The sequence below is a fragment of the Puma concolor genome, chromosome D2 (assembly GCF_028749965.1).
Source record: "Puma concolor isolate L17-30 chromosome D2, mPumCon1.1.hap2, whole genome shotgun sequence".
Taxonomy (NCBI): domain Eukaryota; kingdom Metazoa; phylum Chordata; class Mammalia; order Carnivora; family Felidae; genus Puma; species Puma concolor.
The window spans coordinates 20,703,547-20,716,218 of record NC_141677.1 but is presented as its reverse complement, the minus strand read 5'-3'; the positions used below and the strand labels follow the sequence as shown (position 1 = coordinate 20,716,218).

General features: G+C 37.2%; 1 protein-coding gene across 2 annotated transcripts in view; it reads right to left on the bottom strand.

Annotated features, from left to right (window-relative positions):
• The window catches only part of UBE2D1 (ubiquitin conjugating enzyme E2 D1), a 35,474-nt gene extending 23,450 nt beyond the window's left edge, over positions 1-12,024 (bottom strand). For both annotated transcript variants that reach the window (XM_086679747.1, XM_025917938.2), the window contains exon 1: positions 11,776-12,024. Coding sequence is in view for 1 of the 2 variants with exons in the window: in XM_025917938.2 (XP_025773723.1) it covers positions 11,776-11,799 (24 nt within the window). In the remaining variant the exon portion in view is untranslated. The remainder of the gene's footprint in view (positions 1-11,775) is intronic.
• Between the last annotated feature and the right edge of the window lie 648 nt (positions 12,025-12,672).

Here is a 12,672-nt window from a genome sequence, read left to right as displayed (position 1 = left end):
GAGACAAAGAAAGAAAGAAAGAAAGAAAGAAAGAAAGAAAGAAAGAAAGAAAGAGGAAAGGAGGGAGGAAGGAAGGAAGAAAAAAGAGAAGAGAAAAGGAAAGGAAAGGAAAAGACAAGACAAGACAAGACTATCCAAACAGCCAATACATATATGAGAAGGGGCTTGGCTTCATTAGGCATCAACAAAAAATGTAATTAAAACCAAAATGTGATGATGCCACCACAAACCCAGCAGAATAGTTAAAGTGAAAAAGCCAGAAAAAATTTAAGTGTTGGCAAAGATGGTAGGCAACTGGAACTCTCATGCTGCTGGTGAATGAGGCAAAGTTTGACATTAACTACCAAAGGTAAACACAGGAATACTTAATGACCCAGCAAGTTTACTGTCAGGTATATACCTAACAGAAATATGTAGAAATCTTCTAATGTTAACAGATGTCTATCAAACAATGAGACTAGTTATGAATCCATATATGAAAAGAAATTCATTATAGTCAACAGACTATGTGGTGTGTGTGTGTGTGTGTGTGTGTGTGTGTGTGTGTGTGTCTAATGTATGGGTGTATCTTCCAATTTCATTTCCAGTGACTTTTAAAATCTAAAATTGAAATACATAGTTGATCCAATTTCCTTCTTCTCCTATGAGACAAAGTAAGCTTAAAACAAACTAACCTTATACCTAAACACAGATCAGGCAATAAATACCATCAAACTGGTGAAAGATGCTCCAGACAAAAGTAATCTTTCAGTGAAGCAATTTTCTATTCCAATGTGATTAACATTCAAATAAAAAAACTAATTAGGGTATCTAAATTTAAAGATAAAAATATAAGATATTGTATATGAAAGGCAGATTTTGACTGGAACTATAGAAGCATTATACGTCCACAAAAATGTGTACTTAATGGATTTATATAGCCTTACATGGCTAAGCACCTCTATTCCAGTTCAGATTTCTATAACCAAGTAGACACAAAGGAAAGTACTAAGAGGTCTGAAACTGAATTTTAAATTGACACAGATGGCACGTTTATAACACCCCCACAATATGCTGAGTGTTCTCCATAAAACCAACCTAGACACAGTCCCTGCCTCTAGGGAATTTAAAAATCTAAAAGTAGATGAGGTAGCCTAATTCAAAGAAAGTAAACAAATAAAAGGAAACAAAGAAGGGAATCTAAGAGAAGAGAGGCTTGCATTAATCTCTCAGTTCCCAGAAGGCTAACAGTCCAACCTGAACAGTGGAGAATGAAAGCTAACAAGTCAGAGCTGCCTTATTTATTTACCATCAAACTTAATATGACACTATGCAGTAAATATTCTCTAAAAAATTATGCTGACCAGACTGAAAAAGCTTGGTTGTTCTCTAGCTTCAATGTTCAGAAGGTCTAAATTTAGCATCAAACTTAATATGACACTATGCAGTAAATATTCTCTAAAAAATTATGCTGACCAGACTGAAAAAGCTTGGTTGTTCTCTAGCTTCAATGTTCAGAAGGTCTAAATCTCTGTAATAGATACAATATATACCCCACTGGATGTGTGTAAAGGACATTAATGCACAGCCTGTTCATAGGGACTGATTTACAGTCCAAAATCTAAATTACTGAACCCAAAGCATATGAAAACATTATTTCATAAACCCTGGCTCAACAGGCAATTAATTCATGTGACACAACTATCTTTACCTGAAAACTCCTAAAACAAGACAGTGATTCTTACCACATTGTATTTTTGATGTTGTCTCTAAAGGGATATATGAGCTATATTTGATTTGTCTGTAAATAAACATTTCACAGGCTTACAGTTCAGACTCTGGTCTCCTTATCCAGCTGACTAGAGCTATTTCAATAGAGATATCAAACAATTGTCAGAAAGGTCTCCATATACAGAACCTCCTTAAACTCTTGAATTAAAGGACAGCTTTATTATTAACCATGCAGATTTTTCCTGGAAGACTTCAAAACGCTGATGGCATCCAATTGATTAAGTCATAGGAACTACTCATTTCAACACAATGGTCCTAGCTGCTTCACTGTCTCTGGATCAGATATCTCTGGTAAAGGCTATTTATTAAAAAAATCAGTCAATCAATCAATAATAATAATGCAGCCAAATTCCGCACAAAAAAAGATGAAGAAAGCAGTTATGCTACTGACTTTGTTACATCAAAATAGTATTTATTGAACCAGAGTTATAAAGAGCATAATTTGGAATAAATGTTTGAGGTCAAGATTAGGGACATCATCTACCCAATATCTCAGATCTGCAACCACTTTTTCCCAGTGATTTCTACAGCAGTCATAATGACTTTCAATTTCCCACAATATTATCTTGCCTGTAGTTTAAAACATAGCTTCCTCTTAAAGAGAAGACTCCCAGTCACCTCCTTTACATATATTTCCATCACAGGAATTACATAAATAAAAATGCATCTCAGATAAATCTAAGATATCCCAGTAAAAACTGTATTTCAGTCTTCTTTATGAAGTATTATGATAAAAATATACTTTTTCCAGTAATCCAAACTCTGAACTTTAGAATCACCATCTGATTCCTTCATCATATCCCACCCTACTCTCCCATCCCTCATATTAATCAGTACAAGTTGTTCAGATTCTCCTTCAGTCCAAATCCCTCCCACTGAAAGGGTCCCAGAATATAAAAAACTGAGGTCCAATGGACAAAAAAAGTCTGAGAAGAGCAAGATGAGACATTTCAGCATAAGAAGCCAAAGGTTCAAATCAGGGAGACACTATTAAAGTATCTGAGAACAAATTGGGTAGTAGGGGTCTGAAGAGACTGCCTTGACCACCGAGCTTTAGAGATCTGATCTGAAAGGCCAAGTAGGCATGGGTGGGTGAGACCAACTCAAAAAGGCCAGGGTTTCTCATATAACCCTCTTTCCAAATGTCTTCTGCCACCATCCTAGCTCAGACCCTCTTTGGATCTCACTTAAACAAGTGTAGTGGGTTAACTGACTTGTCCTATTTCTCTACCAAGACACTGTAGTTAAAATCATCTTCTCAAAGTACCAAGTTGAACCCTTTCAATATTTTTCATTAGCTTTAACATAAAATTTATAAATCCTTAAAATGGCTTATTACCAGGCCTTCTAGCATCTGACTCCTCTCTGCAACCATTTTCCCCCAATGTTCTCCATACCAATCATAACTTTAAAGTCCCCCAAATGCTATTTTGTCCCTTGTTTCCTTTTAGATAGAAGACTCCTAAGCACCTCCCCACCACACACACACTCATTCACTTTACCTACTTTCCTTTTACCTTTAAAGTCTCATCTTAAACACATTTTCTTAAGGTTTTGCTTGAACACTTCAAAGGGTCTCTGCTATATTCCCAGAGAACTCTATACTATGACATTCATCAGATTTGTAATTATAAATGGTAAACAATCCTATGTTCTATGAGGGCAAGAATGGATACCTAAGAATATGATTAAGAATGTTACTTCCTTACTCAAAAAACTTCAATGGCTTCCCAAACTTTCCCAAATTTGAAGCATTAAGTACACATTTCTCATGATGAGTCTTCAAGGCCCTCCACTGTATGAACTTGTATGTCTACTATTCCCCAAATGCTTCCCAAAGGCAGGATTATCTGTTCCTTCCTAAACAAGACAAGTACTTTCTGGTGCTTTCATTTCTGTACCTTCCTTTATGAACCTCATCTTTTAAAATGCTACCCATTCTTCCAAACCTATATCTAATTCCATCTGCATAATATTTTTCCTGATCTTCCCTAAATAAATTTGGTCTCTCCCACCTTCAACTCTCTTTCTGTTCAAATACGTTACATTTTCCTTATTGTACTTTCATAAGTCTACCTAATAATTATGGTATCTTTCTCACTATTAATAGTTTTAAATTTCTTAGGTTCATGCTAGCTATACATCACTTTTCCATGTATCTCCTTATTTCATTTTGTATATGCCTTATATACAGAAGGTGCTCCATAAATGCATTAACTAGAATCCAAAAAAATCTACTACATGGAAGGTAGCTGTATAAGGCAGTTTTCTAAATATGTGGATAAAACGATCTCTATACTTTAAAGATACCTGTGAAACAGATGGAAGCTAAATGGAATTAGAAAAGCTTGTTATGATACTGGTACAAAAACAGAAATATATCTTATTTGCATCACAAATAACTGCTTTTTAATCAAAGAGTAAGACATCTTCAAAGACTCATTATAAATCAGAAAGGACCATGGAAATGATCTAGTTCAATGCATCATTTCTAGATAAAGAAAATAAAGACTATGAGTATCTTGGCCAAGGTCATAAAGCCAAAGTTAGAACAAAGGCTCAGACCATCTGATTTCTACTCCAGCACTCTCCCCACCCTGAAACAATACTCACCTCAAGGCTACAGTAACTACAGCCCATTATTCTCAATCAATATTGGAGCCAACAATACTCTGGTACTTGAATTAAGGCCATTTGTACAGTTTCAGCCACACTCAAGAAACACAAAAGTGTGACAAGTGAGGAAATGAAAAGGGATTCTTTTTATCTTTTCCCAGGAACTCTAATTTTACAAAAGGTTATAGAAATGAACACTACTCCATAAGCTTTGAGGAGTGTTTTTGTTTAAAGATACTCTGAGAGGCAAGAAAAACATGATAAAAAATTACAGACAACTTTTCAAAATGCATAATACAATTCTAACACATAATGTAACATGCAACATAGAGCATTTTCAATGCTACATTATCAAAAGTTACTATTTACTTCATAGTAACCAAGAAAGGTGCTTCAGGAAAAAAAGAAAGAAAAAAAATGAAAGAATAAAAGCTAGCAGCCTATTTCTTAAAAACTACTTAAAAGACCAACATATCTTTCAATATTTGCCAAATATTTATTATGTATCACTTCTTACAGTTCTATCCCAAATAACTGTTATACAGCAGGTACTTAATAAGTATTTGCATAGTAAATCAATTAATCAGTATCACTCAGCACTATTCTTGAATACTGTGGTTATATATCACAAATGCTACAACTTTTAGTAGAAAACAATGAGCATTGGCGGTTTGTAGCAAATAGAATGGTTTCCAAGGCTACAGTACTTTATACTGTATATGTGAATATATATATACATATATATGTATATGTGTTTCTATGTGTATGTATGTCCATTTGCTCTCTCTATATATACACACATACGAATGTGTGGCATATATTTCTGATAATATTAATTTTACCTAAGGATCTTATGCTATTGAACAATCATTTTCATACTTTTCTTACAGCAATTCATAACAAGAAAAATATGATACATATAGTACAACCTAGCACACATACACACAGGCACAGGGCACAGGCACAAATATATAATTAAAAAAAAAAGTTTCATGAAACACTACCACTCTTACTATACCTAAAGCATTAATATTCCATTTTCTATTCCATTTTTTAAAATGATGTTTATGACCCACTAAATTGGTTTCATCACTCCTGTTCTGGAAGCTCATAAAAGTGCAAGAAGACATCGGGAAGGTTTGGCATTCATTCCTTAGAAATAAGCTAGGCTCTACAGACACCAACCAGAAACTGGCAAAATGAAGTCTGGAATTCATTAAATATTTTCATTCAAAAGCTATGTTGGGCATCTGAAGGGCATCACTATAAAACAAATCCCAAATATTGAAAAGGAGTCAAATAACAATTTCTTTGTTCATAACGGAATTAACTCAGAATCAATAACAGAAAGCTATCTGGGGGCGCCTGGGTGGCTCAGTAGGTTAAGGGTCTGACTTCAGCTCAGGTCAGGTCCTGGCAGTTCGTCATTCTGAGCCCTACCTTGGGCTCTGCTGTCAGAGGGAAGCCCACTTCAGATCCTCTGTCCCTGTCTCTGTCTGCCCCTCCCATGCAGGCTCTGTTTCTCTCAATAATAAACATAAAAAAAAAAAAAAAAAAAAAAAAGACCGAAAAGAGAAGAAAACTATCTGTAAAATCACAAGTATTGGGAGAATAAATAATATACTTCTAAATAACTCAAGGGTTGAAGAATCAAATGGGAAATTAGGAAATATTTTTAACTAAATGAAAATACAACACATCAAAATTTAGGGGAAGCAAAAACACAGGCCAGAATTTTACTGGTTTAGAGAAGAACAATGAGCACAGGCCATCAGGTCTTTTTGGTTCCCTCTAAACAAAATCCAGACTCCCCTCACATAAGGAGGTAGTCATTTGCACTGAGAATCCTCAGATTGTTTGCACTACTAAGTAAGTTTAAAGAGAAGGAAGCAACACACCAACCTTATCCCTGTTGGAAAGGTTTTCATAAATCCGAAAGGATACTAGGCATCTAATAAGCAATGTGGTACACTGAAGGGAAAGAGCCACAAAACAAAACAAAACAAAAAACAGAATAATATGAATAGAGAGCAGTGGAGGAAACATCCAGAAACACGATGGGTAGCACTAAACTAAGCTTCAGGATGGTAGCTTCCTCCCCATACAAAGGACAACTCCAGAACATAGTAGCCTCTAATACTGTGTAATGTGTTTAACAGAACCTTCAAATTCATCCCAGAACCAATTAAATGCAGAAAAAGTTCAGCTTTTCAGAGGCCATCTTGACCAAGAGTGGCTAGAAATAGAACCTGTTTTGCCTTCAGACAGATGTTCTGAGGTAGCCTGAGGATCCCTCCAAATCCCTGAAACTCTGGATTGTATATTCTAGCATCTTTTATTCCAGCATCACAAGGTTAAGAGGAGACAGGACAAGTATCTCAATACCTGTTTTTAATTAATGTAATATCAGTTCACCCACTGTTAAAAAGAAGGTGGGAAGACAGGAGAGCTAATACGTCATAGACAACCATTAATTCAGTTTGATGGAAAGTATCAGGCTTATTATTTTGATTAGTAGCACTCATTAAATATGCTTTCTATGTGTATTTCAGGGAACTAAAGCATGTAAGGATGCTACTCTGCTTTAGTGGGGGCAATCCCACATCCTGCTAACTTGGTTTTTATAATATGTGTTTGGCTTCCTAAAATAGGCATAAACAGCTTCATTTAGATCTATGCTATTTATTTCCACAGAGAAGGACCTCAGAACTCTTTACCTATAATAGGTTATCTTGTTTTTTTTACACTTTTGTTGTGATTAAGAAAGAAAAATACATGATACCCAGGGTAAAAGGAAGATTGAGCTTAATTGCAAAGATTTAGAAGCCAAAAAAACTGACATTGTGGCTTTTTAGAAAAAGAACACTTTCTTCCTTTCATCTCAAGGAAAACCACTTCATCTACCAAGAAGCATAAATACTGTGTTCTTCCTTTCTAAAATTTTTGTTAAAATTATATCCTTTTTTTTAACGTTTATTTATTTTTGAGAGACAGAGACAGAACATGAGTGGGGGAGGGGCAGAGAGAGGGAGACAGAATCCAAAGCAGGCTCCAGGCTCTGAGCTTCTAGCTCAGACCCTGACGTGGAGTTCAAACCCACGAACTGTGAGATCATGACCTGAGCCAAAGTGGATGCTTAACAGATTGAGCCACCCTGGTGCCCCAAAGTTGTATCCTTCTTTACTGAAAGAATCTGGAGTCCTAGACCTAATCTTGTAATCTGCAAGTCTTCCTAACATATTTGTGTCATCTGAACAGTCGACTGCTACTCAAAGCCACTAGAGGGACTAAACAGCTGTATCAGTTCATAAATAGTTTTCTCAAATGAAAACTTCACAATGAAATGATACTTTGACAGAATATTTATAAATTCCAAACAATTATTCTAAATCCCTTTGGAGGAGAAAAATTTTAAGTGATAGAACAAGAATAAACAAAGTTATATTACTCATTTACCATGTTAAATGATTCAGCATATGTTACTTGAGACCAGAGATTTAAAATGCACAACACAGTGTGATGCATCACTGAAAATGATTAAATATGCCAAAGTTTAAATACCACTTTACATATGTATAGAATAGTCCAGTTTGCAAATCATGACCATAAACTCACTTGACTCTATATGTCTATCAATTTAAATACAATAGATATAAGTCCATTTGGATAAGAAAAGCCATGTACTAAAATGGTTAATAGCATGGAATCTGAAGCCAACTGCCTGGTTTTGAACCCTAGCACTGCCACTTATTAGATATGTGATTCTCAATACATTACTCAACTTTCTGTGCCTCTGCTGCATCATCTGCAAAACAGGGATAATAATTATTTCAACTTCTTGGATTCACTAATGGTTAAATCAATTAATATATGTCAAACACTTAGAACAGCATCTATCACAGAGTAATCATTATATATTACATGCTGGTTGTACTTAGCTACAGTATCATTATATGGATAGGGAAACAGACTAGTAAGTCACAGAGCGAGAAATAAAAAAACAGATCTTCTTCTCTTTGATGCTCTATCCACAAAGGGTTTGGTTGTTTTTTTAAGTATCCTAAGCTCTCCCAGACTGATATAAAGAGTATATTGTGGAATTGTACAAATAAAAAAATTCAGCAGCTCAAAACATTTATAAAGTTGTATTTTAATCTTCTTACATAAGAAGTTTAAGTCAAATTACTATTAAAAAAGCAAATATTCCATTTTGAGGATAGAACTATACACTAAGGAGTAGTTATCTGTGTTGCTATATTTGCAAAACAAAACTTCTTTGTTTCACTTTTCAAAAGACCAAAAAAGCAATAATATCATATCATGATAGTATGATGATCATAACTTCAATTTATCAAATAAAAAAAATCTAGAAAAAAATATACTAAGATGATAATAATGACTATATTAGGATCTCCTGTTTTTCTTCTGGTTTTCAAAACATGCAGTATTATGACATAACATTCATAATTTTAAAAGTGATTTCCAACAAAAGCTTATCAAGGATTAAACATAGTATTGATAAGAGAAACACTTAGAAATAATTCTAGAAAATAATAGATGCCCAGCTAAAAAACTATCCTCTTTTTTCAAATATATCTTAGGTATCTTTCCTCAGACTTTGTCCAAACTTTCTCCCTTTAGTGATTTAGGTGACTGTGATAACATCTTCTACTGTATCAAAAAATAGGGCATGGGTGTGTAAATTTATGAGCTGAAATGCAAACTGGCACTGGATGTCTAAATAAGAGTATTAAGTCATTTAGCATACTTTACTATAAAAATATATTTTAAGCATTGATATCTACATGCTTCGTATATACATACAATTTTAATTCAACCATCTTTAATCTTTTCACATGAGGTAAAGAAATGTGAAGTCATGACTTTTTCAACATTCTCAAGTCACTTCTTCAGAGATTAACTTAAACAAAGCATTCCTTCACTCCTGGCCTCAGGTTCCTTCTGTGAATAATAATCCTCAACCTTCTTTCCACCCCAGCCTATCTAAGGGATTCAACATCTTTCCATTTACAACAGTGGGGACAGTCTGAAAACGTCCCACAGTTATTTCTAATACGCTACCCTAGAAGCAGTTCCAAAGCTATTCTGAAGCTGCCCCTACCCTCCATTCAACTCCAAAATGCAGAGTTCTCAGTAGTTCTACACAACTTTAAGGTCTGCCACTTTAGGAAAGGAAAATCACAACCCAATGACCTGGAAGGTATTGGATAGTGTTATTTTCATACACTTACAGAGAAAGGCCAAAAGTTAACATTCATCTTCTTTGGTTGGAACATGCCAAGATTCAAATATAAATTTATATACTGATGATATAAAAAAAAAGGCTTTGTTACTGTTCATAAGGCAAACAGCACACCTTACCTGGAACTGGTTTCTAATCAAGGTGTGAAAAGTAAGAAAAGTGGGAAATCAAACAAAATAACACCCCTTAAAGTTTGAGGGAATGGAACATGTGACTAGTGGAAAGGGAGATTTGTGCAAGTCAACTTTTCTGATAACAAAAAAGGAAAGCCAAAGACTGACACATAGAGATGCAACATTATGTGATCCCCAATTTATTCTCCAAAATATCAATTTGTTACAGGCCTAACATCAATTTTATGTGATTTTATTTTTTACCAGGCAACTCTGTTATAAATTAAAAATATGATTTGGGTGTATTCCATATTCTAAATATAAGCCAAATACATTGGTTCAGCATGGTGACTGACAACTGCCCAGTAAAGTATTCACAAATAGTGTCCATTTTCTTTGTCTACTTGCTGTGGACAAATTCTACATTATTTAAAAGCAATGGTATATGCAAAGTCTTATGAAGAATTGTCACAAGTAGGAAAGGAGGAAATGGAATTTTAAAACTTCCTTGGAACATGTGTGTTGTTTAATTCAAATGTAAGCCAGTATTACATCATCATTTGTAAGTATACAAGGCATGGCAAAGATGCTGATTAGGGCTTCAAAACTAGGATAATTTTGAATGTATAATTGCATTATCTTCAAATCAGAAAACATTAATCAATAGATGTGGAGTGTTAGCTTTTATAGTGAAAGTTAATTAGTTAGTTTTAATGATGTTAGTTTTATAGTGAAAGACCCTCAAATGGCACACGCACACACACAAACACAGTATTTTACAGATTCAGTGTTTGAACAACAAAAAAGTCTGGACCTGAAAGTTGCTGTCCTCTGTACTAGAAGATGACAGCACAATGTATATATATCTCTATCACTTCATGCCTGAAAAACCTAATAAAAATTTTCTGTAGCACTGATTTCTTCTAAAATTATTTACAAGGCATGCTGTCTGTTGTTGGCTTAACTTGCTGAAACATTCCCCATTTAAGATATAAATTCTCAGTGTTCTCCACATAAACTATAGCTATAAAACCTTTTTAAAACTTGTGTCAGTGAACAGACCAATAACCCAACAAAAAATAAAATTGAACAGAAAAAAAATGCCCCAACCCCAATTTTGTGGGATGTCCACATCTGAAACAGTAGCAATAAATACAGTATTATGCAAGAGAAGATAATTCCTTACACAGAGTTGGAATGGATAAATATTTGTCGAATGAACATACACATTTCTTCTTCATTCTATACTCATGTGTCAAAGCATCAAACAACTTAAACTGTGGCAGTTTCTTTGTGTTTCGAACTTTACATGTAAGTTTATCATAACGGGTAAAAAACCTGTTTGGCTTGACTCACGATGAATCACAGCCAGGAGGTCATCTTGTTGTGTATCAGCAACTATGTTTTCACTACAGCTATGTGACCTGAAGTGGCAGCAGAAGAGGTACCAAAATAGAAGAGGCAAAGAGGCTTCTCCTGGCTTCTGGGCCCCAAATGGGCTTTTCCAGCCCGTTCGGGGATCTGAGCAGGAGCCAACCGCAGAGGAGAAAAAGAACAAACCCACAGTACCGAGGAGAAAGGCTGCAGGCCCACCACACCTTCCTTGCCCTCTCCCGGAGCCCGGGGAAGCAAGAACATAAGAGAACGCGCTTAAGAAACAGCATGACAGGGGCCAAAACTAGACCGGTATAGGGCAAAATCCAGTCGTGACCGTGAGGCACAGATTTCGGGAAGGTCTGAAGCCCGAGAAGGATCTCCACCCTAGGGCTCCCGGCTCAGCTCCTGCGCGAGCCCGCAGCGGGGCCCCCGCCTCCAAACACCTCCGGCCACCGGGGACCTGCTCCCACCTCACCTATCCAGTGCCCTCTGGCCGGGCCGGCATCTCTGGCCGGATCCCCGCCCACCCTCCCATCTCGTGCCCTCTCAGCGCGTCTTTCGGGACCATCGCCCTGGTGAGTGTGGACAGGGAGCCGAAGCGCACCCCGCCGCTCCAGGCCTGGCCTCCGCACTCACTTTCTGAATCCTCTTCAGCGCCATGGGTCAGGGAGGGCGGCGGGGACACCGGCCGGTTGGGGACGGCTGCAGGGTTCGGGGACGTAGGGTCGTCGTGGGCTCTGTTCGCTCTCCGCTCGGCTGGATCAACCCCGCAGGTCCCCGGCTCGCTGCTCGCCAACTCGCTCCGGCAGCCGGTGCCTGCTCCGAGTGCGCCCGAGCGCGAGTGTGCGCGAGTGTGCGGGAGGGGACGCCGGCGAGACTCTTTTGTTTCCGCTTCTGCTTCTGGGAAGGAGCCTGCGCCCTCCCCGCTCGCGCCCCGCCCAGCCTGGCACACTGGGAAGTGTAGTTCCAGCCGTGTCCCGGGCCGCCGGCCGCTGGCGAGGTCGTTACTGCTGACTTCAACCTAGTTAAGAACTTCGCGGTCATGAGTTGGTCTTTGCAATTTGATTTTGATCAAGTTACTGAACCTGAAGTACCGAATCTGTAAAAGAGGGATAACAAATTAGGAATTTGTAAGCTTACAGGGGTTTCCAATATGTGCTGCAGCTGATCCTTTATTTTTACTTTTGTAGATTTCACTTTCAACCGTATAAACTGCCCAAATTTCTCACACATGCACAGACCTACCAATTATGACTCCTTTCTTACCTCCTTAGTTCCTATTTCGAAAGGCGCCCACTCTATCCTGCTCTATCCACTGCTAATCCCTCATGCCTGCTCCTCCTTGGAATTCCAAATTCTGAGGTATGCCATCACTATTGGCTCCTAACCTTGTTGTCACAGCCCATACTCAATACGGTCTACTGACACTCCTCACTCCTTCAATTCTTATGAACTTGTGTGCTCATTAAAACCTGGCTTATACTGGGGCGCCTGGTGGCTAAATCAGTTAAGCGTCTGACTTCCAGCTCAGGT